This window comes from Labeo rohita, chromosome 21 (genome assembly GCF_022985175.1).
Source record: "Labeo rohita strain BAU-BD-2019 chromosome 21, IGBB_LRoh.1.0, whole genome shotgun sequence".
In the NCBI taxonomy this organism is placed as follows: Eukaryota; Metazoa; Chordata; class Actinopteri; order Cypriniformes; family Cyprinidae; genus Labeo; species Labeo rohita.
Genome location: NC_066889.1, coordinates 15724952 through 15739767, shown reverse-complemented (window position 1 = coordinate 15739767; position 14816 = coordinate 15724952). Strand labels below are relative to the sequence as shown.

The window sequence follows — 14816 nt, the reverse complement described above, 5'->3', positions numbered from 1 at the left end:
CCATTTGGAATCATTACCAGCTTCCTGTTTTTAATGGAAGTACACAGTGACCAGTCTATCAAGTTACAAAGGTGCTACAAAATGACTCATGAACTATGTTTCAAGTCATCTGAAGTCATATATGATAGGTTTCGGTATGAGGAACACAGAGGAAATATGTCATTACTGACTTAAACCGTATAGCATGTCTCAAATTAAATATGATGTCTATGACACAGGTTTAAAGTCCCCATGAAATCAAAACTGAAGTTTTTTGGCTTTCAGTTAGAATATGTTAGGCCTAAGGTTATCTAAATTCTAGAGTGTTTCAAAACAATGACAACATTTGCATTTACAAGATAGAAGCATTCAAAACTTACTGTCTTTAACTTCCACCAATATGGATCAACGATTTTGATGAAATCACCCTGCACTTCAGCTTCTCATCAAACTTTCTGTCCAATCAAATGCTCTCTAGAATTCAAAGTGTCCCGCCCCCTACACTATAAATAGACGCTGAAGCTTCGGCTGAAATCAGTCACTTGTTCACAGAATTAGTATTTTCTGTAGGGTGAATGGCACGTGCACTATATAGGGGATAGGGAATGATTCAGACAGTGTAAATATGCTTTCCACTGGGGCAAAAGAAGTCTAGTTTTGTGCAGTGTCACGCATACCGCACGGAGCGGATCATATGCGCAAGTCGGCGCAGAACATAAAACGCATTGGACCTATTTGAATTCTACATAGAATGCTATATTTTATAGCGATATGGACGATATTGTAGCTGTCATACACTGTCAAATGCCGCTTAACGGCTCAGGTTGTGATGTAAACAAAACGCTACTGTCTATTTAAAAAAAGGGGGCGGGACTGCATGAAATGTCCCACCCTGTCTTCTTGTTTCTGTTGAAATTACATCAACACTTAGAATAACACTGTGTTTCAAACCACTTCAGTGAAACTTTAACAATATTTGGTCACAAAATGTGAAAACCAACTCATTATATTGACATCCAACCTGCTCATTTGACAGCAAATAAAGATTTCAATTGTGATCTGTTCATGAAACAAAGCTTCTGCATCAGAAATTCACTTTTTTGCATGAGTGGTTACTGTAAATTATCTAAGTATGGAAATATTAGTGTGAATATCTTTAAAGGGGTCCTGTTATGCTTTTTCACTTTTTGAAAAAAGTCAGTATGTGGTGTGTATTTTTGGACATAAAAAAGATCTACAAAGTTACAAATCTCAAAGTCCACTCCAAAGGGAGATATTTCGTTTTTAAAAAATCCTTTTTCAAGAACTACAACGAACGGCTTGTTTGAACTACAGTGTTGTGATGTCACAAAGCTCATTAGAATATTATTAAAATAAATGGCGGGTGGGTAGGGACGAGGTGGGGGATTGGCCCCCCAACTTTAGCGATGCAGCGTGGAGATCTGCTTCTGGGAAGCTTCAATGAGCTGCGGTGCGGCTGGTATAAACACAAACATTGACTAGAGTGGCCGTGATCTGCTCTGGTGGCTGCGTCAGAGCCGTATTGCACCACAATGTGCCGCAGATGTGTGCAGTATAGGGGGTCAAAATACATGTCGAAGCCCGGCTGGTATAAACGCAAGCATTGACTACTAGAGTGGCTGCGATCAGCTCCGGTGGCCGTGACAGAGCCGCAATGCGCCGCAGACGTGTGCAGTGTGTGGTAAGAGATTTATTCATCATACAGTGTAGATAGCTTCACTTTTAAGGCAAGTGTTTTTTAAAATGCATAAACTTGAACTAGACTAGACTAGGCTAGTGATGATGTTCTTTGATAATGTTTGCTCGTTTTCTGTAGCTGCACTGTATTTAGTAACTTATAGTGTTTTTATTCAATTGTTGTCATGTTAAATACAAATTAAGGCATATTAAATACATTAGGCTGCTTTTCGCCTTATGCTGGAGCTGGTTTTGGGCAATGAAACTAAGTATGTAAATAATTAAATAAATTAGCACAATAATAACATGTATCAGCGATTTCGCAGGCTGACGATAAGACCCAACACTACTGTAGTGTCAACTACACCTTAATATATCCTTAACTATAACGGAGTAGATGGAACTTGCTGCTTTGGCAGTACTGAAACATGGTCTAAGCTGTTCGCCAATCACAAAGCACTGGGACAGCTAACCAACCACACATTTTGTTTTTCGGAAGGCGGGCCTTCATTAAACCCGGAACTAATTGAGCCATTTGTGCCAGGCTGGGGAGAAAGGTATTGTAAATTATCTGAAAAATAATGCGTTTTTCGAACCAAGCATGAGAGCATGTTATAGTACATGTATAGTACAAAAAAGTGCCTAAAACCTGTCTAAAATCAGTCCGGCCTAGGACATTTTAAGCAAGGATACTGAGAAAATAACAGCATAGAGGTTTGGAACAACATGAGGTTATAAATTGAGAAATGACAGAATTTAAATTTTTGGGTGAATTATTGCTTTAACAAGTTATTTTCTGCCCTAGATATAGCAAGACTCATTGTTTCCAAGATAACAAACAACTTCATTATGATTGTTCATATTCAAAGAGATAAAAGAAAGCTTGCAAAAACATTCTGCTATTGTTAGGATTTCTTCTGAAGACTTGTAACAGAAATTTTCGCTTTGGTTTGGAAACTCGTGACAAATAAACCCAATCTGGACTGTCACCATATTTGTGAAGCCATAATTTGACAAGTGTCGATGCCGCCTGCGGTTTCACTTTGTCATGTACAGATTGATAAATGATCAGTAAGTGTTTGAAGTGCTGGATCATTGTCCCGCCAATCACCTCTTAAATTCACGGAGGTATAGTTCCAGAGAAAGAACGGTCAACGCCATCAATCTCATCTGAACACGACCACATCACACTACCATTACGAGATACGGTCTCCGCCTCGACCATCGCCTCTTTTTTATTCTGCTGTGTAATGATCATGAGAAAGCTTCCGCAGTCAAATGATCCCTGTCAGGGATAATGAGAACAATAGAGAGCCATAACAAGAAAATACTGACAATTAAATTAGCAACAGCTTCATCACAATGTTATTTGTTTTGTGTTGCACAAACAAACAATAGTCATTCTACAGTTCGACTGTTTTAAAATTGCTTTTTTGCAAAGCAATCTCCCTCACACAAACTATGAATTATCCACCAACATTAGCCAACGAGATTGCGACTATCCTACAAGTGTGAAATAAATAGATTGTTTTGAGACTTCTGTTGATTTTATGCATAGTACTGTAAATGAAAATACACATAAAACTGCAAACAGACTCTGACTAGAGGGAAATCTAGACTGCAACGACTATTTTTTATACTAAGATGCCAGCATATAAGTTTAAATGGTGGCTTTTCATCAATAGACCCCAGGGAGCCTAGATAAATTTTCGTTTCAAGCCACGACCTAACACACCTGATTCAATTAATCAAGTGTTGATTGCTCCATGTAGCATAATTGAGTTGAACCAGGTGCATATTTACTGTAGGTTTTGGATAAAAAGCAATTTTCTCAATTGAGCCTCCAGGACTGGAAGGAAAGAAAATGTACTGGTCTGAATGATCTCATAGCAAACCTTGATCCTCGTTTGAGTAATAGAACTGAATTCCATCTGGAAAGTACAACAACAGATATAACGTGAGTCACCACAGTTCTTTAAAGCACAGGCTATAATCAAAAGTGCTTTAAATTCAGTGAAAATCCCCTAGAAAGTTTAAAAGTCCACTTGAAGCAAAAATACTTTTTTTTAACATCCCCATGAAATCCATGAAGCCATGTCCGTATCTATACTCCTCATCATTTTTTGTCCAATCAAATGCTGTGGAAGAGTGTGCCCTTTCAGTAAACTGTAAATACCATTTCTCTCAAGGTCCAATCAGGGTTCATGACCGTGAAGCCTATTGGCTATTCAAAAAAGGATGAGTTCTTCCATTTATACAACTCAGGAAAGAAAACTGCATGCTATATCCCATTTTCATGGACTATTTAAGTTTCTATTCAAGCTTTTACTATCTTCTCTGAAGGCTTACTAGTAGATTTGGCAGGAGTGTTGCAATGGCTGAAATGGAAGCAAATGGAAAAACAAACAGAAATGCGAAAGGAAGAGCAGAGAGATGGAACACTTACTTTTGAAAGGGGAGCCTGATGTCCAGTGGAACAAAACAAAATGGAAAACATGATGAGAACCATAAAAGCAGTGAACATGAGAACAGGAATGAATAAAATGGAGGCCAATCCCAACTTGCCACTTTGGGGTTCATCTTATGAAACGGTGAGAAAATCACCTCGCTGACTCACATTTGGCCAGAATATACTATGTGAATGGCTTGTTAAGTCCCGAAGTGGCAAAACTGGGTGACCCAATTAACTGTCGTGAAATGAGTGCAGGAGAGAGAGCGAATGTGGGGACTGTGAAAACACAGGGTGCCAAAGCAAAGATGAAGAAAAATAAGATAAGAATTCATGTCAGCCTGTCTCTGACTTACATCAATGGAGCAATTCACTCCTGCCATCAGCTATTGTACTCCCAATAGAAGAATAAACAAGTCTTGTTTTGTGTTACTTTACTGTCGCTTTTTCCCCATTTTTGTAAAGCTTCTGGGTATCCCAATGGGAATCGAGCTTACTGCTGTGTAACTCCTTTTTTGTAATGTTATTACAAAGTGCTTTAGAATTGGATCAATAAATTGGATTAATACAGTGACAAGGAATGAGACTTTTTCTGCAATTTAAACTTTAGTCACTTAATCCCTGCGAGTGCAGAAGGAAATTAAATAATCAAACTAGAACTGTGTTTCTGCTCATCCCACATTTCTTGCAAACTGACTTTTCTAATCTGCTTTCTAAGTGGAACATTCTAAGCCAGCGGCTTCTTGTGACACGCAGTAATTAAACCAGTAGATTTGTAGGAATTTTGAAAACTACATCACAAAATATAAATATGGATGACGTTTCATAATGTGGAGAGCTCCACAACACAGAGTCAATCAAGCACTGCAAGCCAAATCTCAAATTTCACCTCGCTTCACTTTAATATAACTACAGTGTGAAAGCCTGTTTCCACCTAAGAGCAAAAAATAAGCTTAAAGAGATAGTTCATTTAAAAATTAAAATTCTGTCATTAATTACTCACCCTCATGTCGTTCCAAACCTGTAAGACCTTTGTTTATCTTCAGATCACAAATTAAGATATTTTTTATTAAATCTGAGAGCTTTCTGACACTGCATAGAGAGCAATGCAACTACCACGTTCAAGGCCCAGAAAGGTAGTAAGGACATTGTTAAAATAGTCCATGTGACATCAGTGGTTCAACCACAATTTAATGAAGCTGCAAAAATACTTTTTGTGCGCAAAAAAAAACAAAAATAAGACTATTCAACTAAAAACTAAGAGAGATGGACGTTCTACGCAGAACCAGCTCCTGTATCAGCAGTTCCAGCATCGAAGACTGACACCGAAGAGAAGAAACGATTAAATAAAGTCGTTATTTTTGTTTTCTTTGCGCACAAAAAGTATTCTCGTAGCTTTATAAAATTAAGGTCGAACCACTGATGTCACATGTACTATTTTAACAATGTTCTTACTACCTTTCTGGGCCTTGAACGTGTCAGTTGCATTGATGTCTATGCAGGGACAGAAAGTGCACGGATTTCATCAAAAATATATTAATTTGTGTTCAGAAGATGAACGAAAATGTTACGGGTTTGGAACAGCATGAGGGTAAGTAATGACAGAAATGTAATCTTTTGGGTGAACTATCCCTTTAAAATAATAAAAAAAGTGACATTGTGACACATGAAGTTGCAATTGTGAGTTTGAAATTGCAATTATGAAAATATAATCTTATATATTTAGACCCAAAGTCAAAATTATGACATATTTTTGATATATAAAGTTGCAATTATGAGAAAGTCGCAATTGTGATATTGAGTCATAATGCTACAATTATGAAATATATATATATATATATATAAAGCTATGATTGAGATTTGAAGTGGCAATTATGCTAAAATCACAGATTTTCAGAAACAGAAAATGACAAAGGAAGTATTGTAATTTCCCTACTGTAGTGTAAAGCAAATATAATATACCTATGAAATATTCATTTTCACTTATTTTACAGGTCAGTTGTTTTATAATATATGGCTATTACTGTCATAGGAATAATAATAATATAAAATTGTTGTTGTTATTATTACTATATTCTAGGGCTGTCAGGCGATTAATCGCGATTAATCACATACAAAATAAAAGTTTGCCTAATATATGTGTGTGTGTTCTGTGTGTAATTATTATACATATATAAATACACACAAATTAATGTATATATTTAAGCGAAAGATGTTATGTAAAAAATATTTTTATTTATATATAGTATAAATGATATAAAAATTATAATAAATACATATACTTGTAAATATTTCTTAAATATATACATGAATGTGTTTGTATCTATATATACATAATAATTACACACAGTACACACATATATATTAGGCAAACTCAAACTTTTATGTTGTATGCGATTAATCACGATTAATCATTTGATATTCTAATTAGTTTGGCTTCCTAAAACACCAGTGTGAATGTAACTTAGACTGAGACAGTATACCACAAATAAAAAGAGGGTTGAGTCCCCTTTAAAGTTCAGGTACAAGTCCATTTACTGACCTTTTTCTGACTTAAGTTTTCTTAGTTAAGAACATGGGTTGAAGCTTTTAATTTTAAACTCTCAAAGTGCATTTTGAAGAATTTTTGATATTGTTACATCCCTATTATTTTAAGGCAGAAACAGGCTTACATTCATCGCACACCCAGAGTATATTGGAGCAAAAGCAATCAAACTAGCTCTAGTTAAACATGTGAAATCCCATCTGGAATTATCTTCAAATGATGCTGCTGTACAAATGCAAAATATCTATGCAAAATATCCCAGCTTCATGGAGATTAGATCTCATTATTGATATTACAATTTCTGAGAGTCTAACCCTGAACTGATCGTGGATTTGAGGTTAAAGAGGGTTTCATCATCTACTCTACAGAAGAGTGCCCAATCAACACGGACGACACTTAACAGAGCACACTGCTCTCAGTAGACACGAGACACAGCTGTTGCCTGGCACATGCTGGCATCGGCAGAAGAGCCGTACGGACGGGGAGGAGCGCCACATCACTGGGAAGCACTGTTGAGGTGAGAGGCTGCAGTGACACGAAGGCCTTCAGGAAATTGTTTAAACACACGGACACACACTTAAATGAACACGCACATCCACATATAAATACAAAAAGCACACGCAGAGGACAAGCAATGCATCTCCTGGGAGTGAGATCCAGCAGGGTCCAGGGCAGGGATGCATTGTGGGTAGTAAGGTCTGCTGCTGCACTGAGGAGGGGGGGTTGATGGGTAAAGAGAGCACTAGGGTCATATGAAAAAGAGACTGAAAGAGGGACTGAGAGAGGAAGACAGAAAGAGAAAGGCACTTACGGACAGGTTGGGTTTTAAAGCTCTCAGGAGGGCTGCTTTCTCCTTCACCCTTGCCGTTGATGGCTGATATCTTGACCTCGTACGCGGTCTCTGGCTTCAGCCCAGTGATGGTGACCTGGTTGAGACCTGGTTTAGACAGATTTAGAGCTCCAATAAAATATCTGACATAAAAACCTGGAATTGGATGATAAAATATGTCTGGTTTCAACAAAGCATATCCCAAATCATAAAGATCATGTTCCAGGAAGATGTTTTGTAAATGTCCTACTGTAAATATATCAAAACTTAATTTTTGATTAGTAATATGCATCGTTATGAACTTCATTTGGACAACTTTAAAGGCAAATTTCTCAATATTAAGATTTTTTGGCACCCTCGGATTCCAGATATTCAAATAGTTGTATCTCGGCCGAATATTTTCCTATCATAACAAACCATACATCAATAGAAAGCTTGTTGAAAGCTTATTTACTCAGCTTTCAGATGATGTATTAATCTCAATTTTGAAAAATTGACCCCTATGACTGGTTTTGTGGTGCAGGGTCACATATTATCGCAGCATATGACCTTTAGCATTATAGAGAATTGGTTTGTTTGAAACTATTTACAATTTGTCTTAACAATTAAAAACAATTCAAATTTTAAGGGAAAATGTGCAAAATGGATATAGATATAGTGAGAAAAATATTACAGAAACAAATAAGGAGCGGTAAGTGAAACTTTATAAATAATGGGTTTCCGATTCTGAGAAAACCTGCAGGACTTTTTGTGGGTATTTCTTTGGGCACAGATCCCGTGTGGGCCTAGTCATCACTCGGATGCTTTCCCAGAAGACCCTGTAAAGCATTTTGAGTTTCACGATTGTAGTAAAATACATTTTAGTTTGATCCAAAAATGATTCTCCAATTAGAGTCATCACTCAGAGAGCTTTTCCCACAGGTCCTCATGCAGCATCTTACGTTTCATTTTTGTATTATTCAACCATTAGTTTTTGTCGTCGAATTTCATTGGAAAAGAGTGCTGATATTTCTTTGTGTTGTTCCAAGAACTCAGCTTTGGGTTTGTTTGAAACTATTTTCTTCAGCAGAACAAAAGTAAAAAAAAACAACTGGTCAAATTTTGTATAAAACGTGAATTATTTAATATTAATTTATACTAGTATTCAAAACTTTGGTACTGTGTTTTAAAAGAAGTCTTTCATGCACATCAAGGCTGCATTTATATGGTAAAAAATCAGCAGTAACAGTAATATTGTGAAATAATGTTATGTTATATAAATATTACCCTGGACCACAAAACCAGTCTTAAGTAGCACGGGTATATTTGTAGCAATAGCCAAAAATACATTGTTTCACAAGTTCACGCTTACATATAATTAGCCGGAGTATAGTAATGCATATTTGGCGTGCTGTCCAGGGAAGGGCTCCGAGCTCGGGAATGGCCCAAACCCAGAGAACCCCCCTAGGTGTAGTGAGAACTCGTGTGAGGAGTGAGGAGATGGGGTGGTGGTGGGATGCTGATAAACCATCAGATGGATAGAGGCAAGTCAGCTGTATTTAAATTGTAGAGTTGATTAACTTGAGTGAGCTCCTCTTGTGATAATTAGGCTAGGTATCTGACGCGCTCATCCCGAACCTTGTTAATAAAACATCATACGGGTCAAAATTGTTGCCAAAAATCATTAGGATATTAAGTAAAGATTATGTTCCATGAAGATATTTTGTAAATTTCCTATCATAAATATATCAAAACTTCATTTTTGATTAGTAACATTCATTGCTAAGAACTTCATTTGGACAAATTTAAAGGCAATTTTCTCAATATTTTGATTTTTCTGCACCCTCAGACTCCAGATGTTCAAATAGTTGTATCTATATAGTTTTATAGTTGTATCTGAGCCAAATATTGTTCTGTCCTAACAAACCATTCATCAGTGGAAAGCAGATTTATTTAGTTTACAGATTATGTATAAATTATTATGTATAAATCTTAATTTCAAAAAATGGAATACAATGTATTTTTGGCTATTGCTACAAATATACCCCAGCGACTTAGACCTGATTTTGTGGTCCAGGGTCACACACACACACACACACACACACACACACACATATATATATATATAGCTTAATTTTTAGCAGCCATTACTCCAGTCTTCAGTGTCACATGATCCTTCAGAAATCATTCTAATTATGCTGATTTGGTACTCAAGAACCATTTCTTGAAAACTGTATATTTTTGTGGAAACCATGACACATTTTTACAGTATTGCTTGATGAATATAGAGTTTAAAAGAATCTCTGAAACTTTTCTAACATTATGCATGTCTTTACTGTAACGTTTGATCAATTTAATGCATCGTTGGTAAATAAAATAATTAATTTCTTAAAAAATAAATCTTACTGACCCCAAACCTTTAAATGGGAGCGTACTGTTTAGAAAACAACAGCACTCTTTCTTGTGTGATATTGCTACAGCAAAATGCACTTTAGTTCAATATTCATTTGCTGCTGCTTATCAGTGTTTTCATTTAACTTGTAAATATGAAATGCCAAATGTTCTCAAATGTGAGTAATTTGACCGAATCACTAAAAAGAACCGGTTCAAACCTACATCAATCATCAATCATATATCAATAATGACCAAAAATCTGCTGGTCGTGATTTTTTTGTACTCGTTCAATCCGGTAACTTGTGTTGGAGTCTGCTGCATGCCTATCATACGCCAATCTAATGCATTAGAGACCGACTGACAAAAGGTTGAGTGATCAAAAAGCCATTGGCTGAGCAGGGGTTTGTGTGTGTGTAGGTGGCTGGTAGACTGCTTGGTGAAAGGCTGCGTTTGTGTGTGTGAGGCTTGTTCTGACGCATGTCCCAAGGAGGTCTGGCAGAGCGAGCAGGCTGTCAGCAGTGAGCAAACTGACATCTCTCCCCCCGCCACCCCGAGAGACAGACAGTACCCACAGACAAACAGAGCACATGTCAGGCTGTGACAACTGCTCCGAGCACTCTTATTTAGCATTCAAGTGAACCCTGTCCCTTTCCTGCATTTGCGCATTCTATTTTTGGTCAACTCTGCATCGCATTTCATGCTTGCCAAGCAATATTGCCAATGAAAGAGTTTTATGGCAGCGGGGAAGGTTATTTTGCCACAATTTGAAATGGCTAGCAGCTGTGGAAAGTGTTTAGTTGTTATATTGACTACGGGAGGGTGGCTCCGTGTGTATCAGAGACACTGCTGTTTTCTTCTTTAAGTGTACTACAGCATCTTAACTAGGCGAGAAGCGACAAAGTGACAAGCAATAAAAGCTCTTCCGCATTAATCAAAATTTCTGTCCTAACCAGCTGCAACAGTGACAAGCAAAGCTACATTTTGTCAGTTGCACACAATGAAACCTCACTGCACCAAAATTCAGCTCCTCAAACACGGACAAACCGCAGAGAGACTGACTGTGGCATTTAAGAAACATCTGCTATCAAATGACAAATCTATGGAAGCCTTTAAAATTAATTTGTAACTCTGTATCTCACAATTGCAGCTTTGTCTTTACTACAGCTTTAATTTAATTGCAACTTTATCCCAATATGTAACATAATATTTGGTCATTGCAACTTTTTATGTAATATTAAGAAATGTGATTCTATATCTAGGAAATGCAACTCTGTTGCTTATAACTGAATTGTGACTTTGTATTTTGCAATGTGAATTTACATCTCACTACTGCATCTTTGTTACTCATAATTGTGATTGTAACTGTGCAATAGCGACTTTGCCTCTTATAATTGTGAATTTATATTTCATGTGACTTCATATCTAGAAATTGTGTGTTTGCTACTTATAATTGTGAATGCATATCTCATAATGTGGCTTTATATCTAGAAATTGCAACTTTGTTAATTTTAAATGTGAATTCATATTCCATAATGGGACTTTTTATCTAGAAATTGCAGCTTTGTTACTTATAATTGTGAATTTATCTTTCAATGTGACTTTATATCTACAAATTGCAACTTTGCCACTTATAATTGTGAATTTATATCTCATAATGTGACTTTATATCTAGAAATTGGGACTTTGCTACTTATAATTGTGAATTTATATCTCATAATGTGACTTTATATCTACAAATTGCAACTTTGCCACTTATAATTGTGAATTTATATCTCATAATGTGACTTTATATCTAGAAATTGGGACTTTGCTACTTATAATTGTGAATTTATATCTCATAATGTGACTATATCTAGAAATATCGACTTTGCTACTCATAATTGTGAATTTATATCTCATAATGTGACTTTATATCTAGAAATTGCAACTTCGCTACTCATAATTATGAATTTATATCTCATAATGTGACTTTATATCTAGAAATTCCAACTTTGTTAGTTTTAAATGTGAATTCATATTCCATAATGGGACTTTTTTATCTAGAAATTGCAGCTTTGTTACTTATAATTGTGAATTTATATTTCAATGTGATTTTATATCTACAAATTCCAACTTTGCCACTTATAATTGTGAATTTATATCTCATAATGTGACTTTACATCTAGAAATTGCGACTTTGCTACTCATAATTGTGAATGTATATCTCATAATGTGACTTTATATCTAGAAATTGCGACTTTGCTACTCATAATTGTGAATTTACATCTCATAATGTGACTTTATATCTAGAAACTGGGACTTTGCTACTTATAATTGTGAATTTATATCTCATGTGACTTTATATCTAGAAATTGCAACTTTGTTAGTTTTAAATGTGAATTCATATTCCATAATGGGACTTTTTATCTAGAAATTGCAGCTTTGTTACTTATAATTATGAATTTATATCTCAGAATGTGACATTACATCTAGAAATTGCAACTTTGTTACTTATAATTTGTTGCATCTTTATCTGATCATGTGACTTCTACTCAATTGTGACTTTGTTACTCAGAATTTTGACTGTATATGCCATAAAATGACTTTATACATTGCCTTTGTACCAATTACGACTTTGTTACTCAAAACTGTGACTTTGTATTTTGTAAATTTACAGTATATTTCACAATTGCAACTTTTTTACTGATAATATGTAATATTTAACATAATATTTGTAACATAATATTTGTGGCTTTTTTACTTATAATTGTGAATTTCTCTTAATATCTATCTAACTTTACATGCCATAACATGACTTCATACTTTGCAGTTGTGACTTTGTTACTCATAGCTGTGAATTTATATCTTATAATGAGACTTTATACCTACTGTACCCATTGCCACTTTGTTACTCATAACTGTAAATTTCTATCTTTGTTACTCATAACTGTGACTTTATATGCTATAATATGACTTTATATCTTGCAGTTGTGACTTTGTTACTCATATTTGTGAGTTTATATACCATAATATGACTTTATATATCATAAATGTGACATTGTTACTCGTTTGTGAGTTTATATACCATAATATGACTTTATATCTCACAAAAGTGACTCGTAATTGTGATTTTACATGTCAAACTTGTGAACTTATATTGCACAGTGTGACTCCATATCTCAGCATGTGCCTATTTCGTATTCATAACTTTATATCTGACAATTACCCATTTTATTTTTTACTCTGAGGCGGAAAGAAGCTTTAATACAAATTCCTCAAGTTCCTCAAGGAAAACCATAAAAGGGCCATCTGGAGTACACTACTCAGTGTGTTGCAAGTGTGTGAGAAATTGTGCAAACACACACTGTTCTGATTGGCTGTGGTTTTATATTTTTGCTTTCAGCAAAGACAGAAAAATTGCTTGTTGCTGGAATGTCGCCGCTCTAGGACAGTGTTTTTTTAAAACAGTTGCGCTAAAACAAAATAACTCAGTTAAAATCCTTGCTCTAATACAATCATCTGAGTATCTATGGTCTTTTCTGTATAAAACAATGCTATAAAAACAAGAGCATGACCTTCACACAAATGAGGAAAAGCTTTTATAGCCTCCCAAAAGCCTCATTTATCTTATTTTCTCTCTTCGCTGCTTCCAGTTCTGAATAAATGTTATTACAGTGTGTGTGTGTGTTGGATACTTACCATCCTCAGCCTCGTACTCTCTGTCAGTCCAGTCTTGGCCTGCTATCCTCCATTCAGCCTTGTACTTGAGAATAGGCACTCCTCCACTGGAGGCAGGCTCATCAAACTCCACCATCGCTGTGCTGGAATACGGCTCCACACGCTCGATAGAGGGGGCCGAAGGCACATCTAGAAAACACACACACACACACACATACTTATACACACACTGGCGTACTGCTCTGCGCACACATGCAGGGCACCACAAAAATGTGAGTGAAGCAATAGACAAACTGAAACAATGAAAAATTGTTATGGGCTTGGGGAATGGTTCACCAAGGGAACTGTTATTGCACTGGCCAGTACAGTTTTTCCCTGAAGCACGAGTTAAATATTTTTCAGACAAACCAAGATATTGTTTAAAGTGGTCATATCATAAGGAATCAAATTTTCCTTGAACTTCTGAGATGAAAGAGTTTGATGTACTATGAAAACAAAAAAGCTAGAACAATGCTCCTAAAGCGGCTTGTTTTAACCTTCCCCAACCTTTGAACATCAGACAGATACATTCATGTGAAAATTATTGTTTTCAAACATTCCTCCAAACAGTCTGCAATTCTGTTTTTTGCCACCAGAGGCGCATTCTCCTTTAAATGTGGCTAAGTTTGCCAAAACGTGAGCTGGCCCTGAGTCTATTTTCCACTCTGCATACCCTCCCGAGGGATCCCAAAATTACAACCACAAATCTGATATATATTTGTGACCAGCTTCCTGATCGTTTAAGTCCTTATTAAGATCTAAACAATTTGAAACTAACGTTTCAGTGTGGACTGTTTTTGTAATCCTGTTAGAATTTAATGAAAGCTTTGCAAAGAAGCTGTTTTCAAAGGAAGCGTGATCTATAAAAAGTATTGGATGCAAACAGCAATCCCACAGCACACAATGAAAAAAAAGTGTTTTTTTTTATAGCAGTCTTAAAGACACAGTAGCAAAAAAATAGTCAGAACTGTGATTAAAAATATGTTTTTGTTACTAAAACGTTTACTAGCAACACCCTCGGGGGGGAAATATATTCGTAAATATATATAAAATGACACACCTTCCCTCACAGAACACACTTACTCAGTAAAACTCGCTGTTAGAGGAATGAGACTTTATCACACAATAAAAAGTGTGGTGGCTCTAAAGCCTGTGAGGTAGAAAAGAAGCGTCACTCCTGCACCGCCTCATCGCATTGAGACTAAATAATCACCTCACTGCCTTCCACACCATTTCACATCTGCCCC

At 36.0% G+C, this 14816-nt stretch overlaps 1 protein-coding gene across 9 annotated transcripts in view; it reads right to left on the bottom strand.

Annotated features, from left to right (window-relative positions):
* Positions 1 to 14816, bottom strand: part of ncam1a (neural cell adhesion molecule 1a) — a 297217-nt gene that overhangs the window by 45298 nt on the left and 237103 nt on the right. For all 9 annotated transcript variants that reach the window (XM_051092300.1, XM_051092302.1, XM_051092301.1 and 6 more), the window contains 2 exons: positions 13552 to 13719; positions 7483 to 7608 (listed from right to left, as the gene is read on the bottom strand). In XM_051092300.1, the coding sequence (XP_050948257.1) occupies positions 7483 to 7608; positions 13552 to 13719 (294 nt within the window). The remainder of the gene's footprint in view (positions 1 to 7482; positions 7609 to 13551; positions 13720 to 14816) is intronic.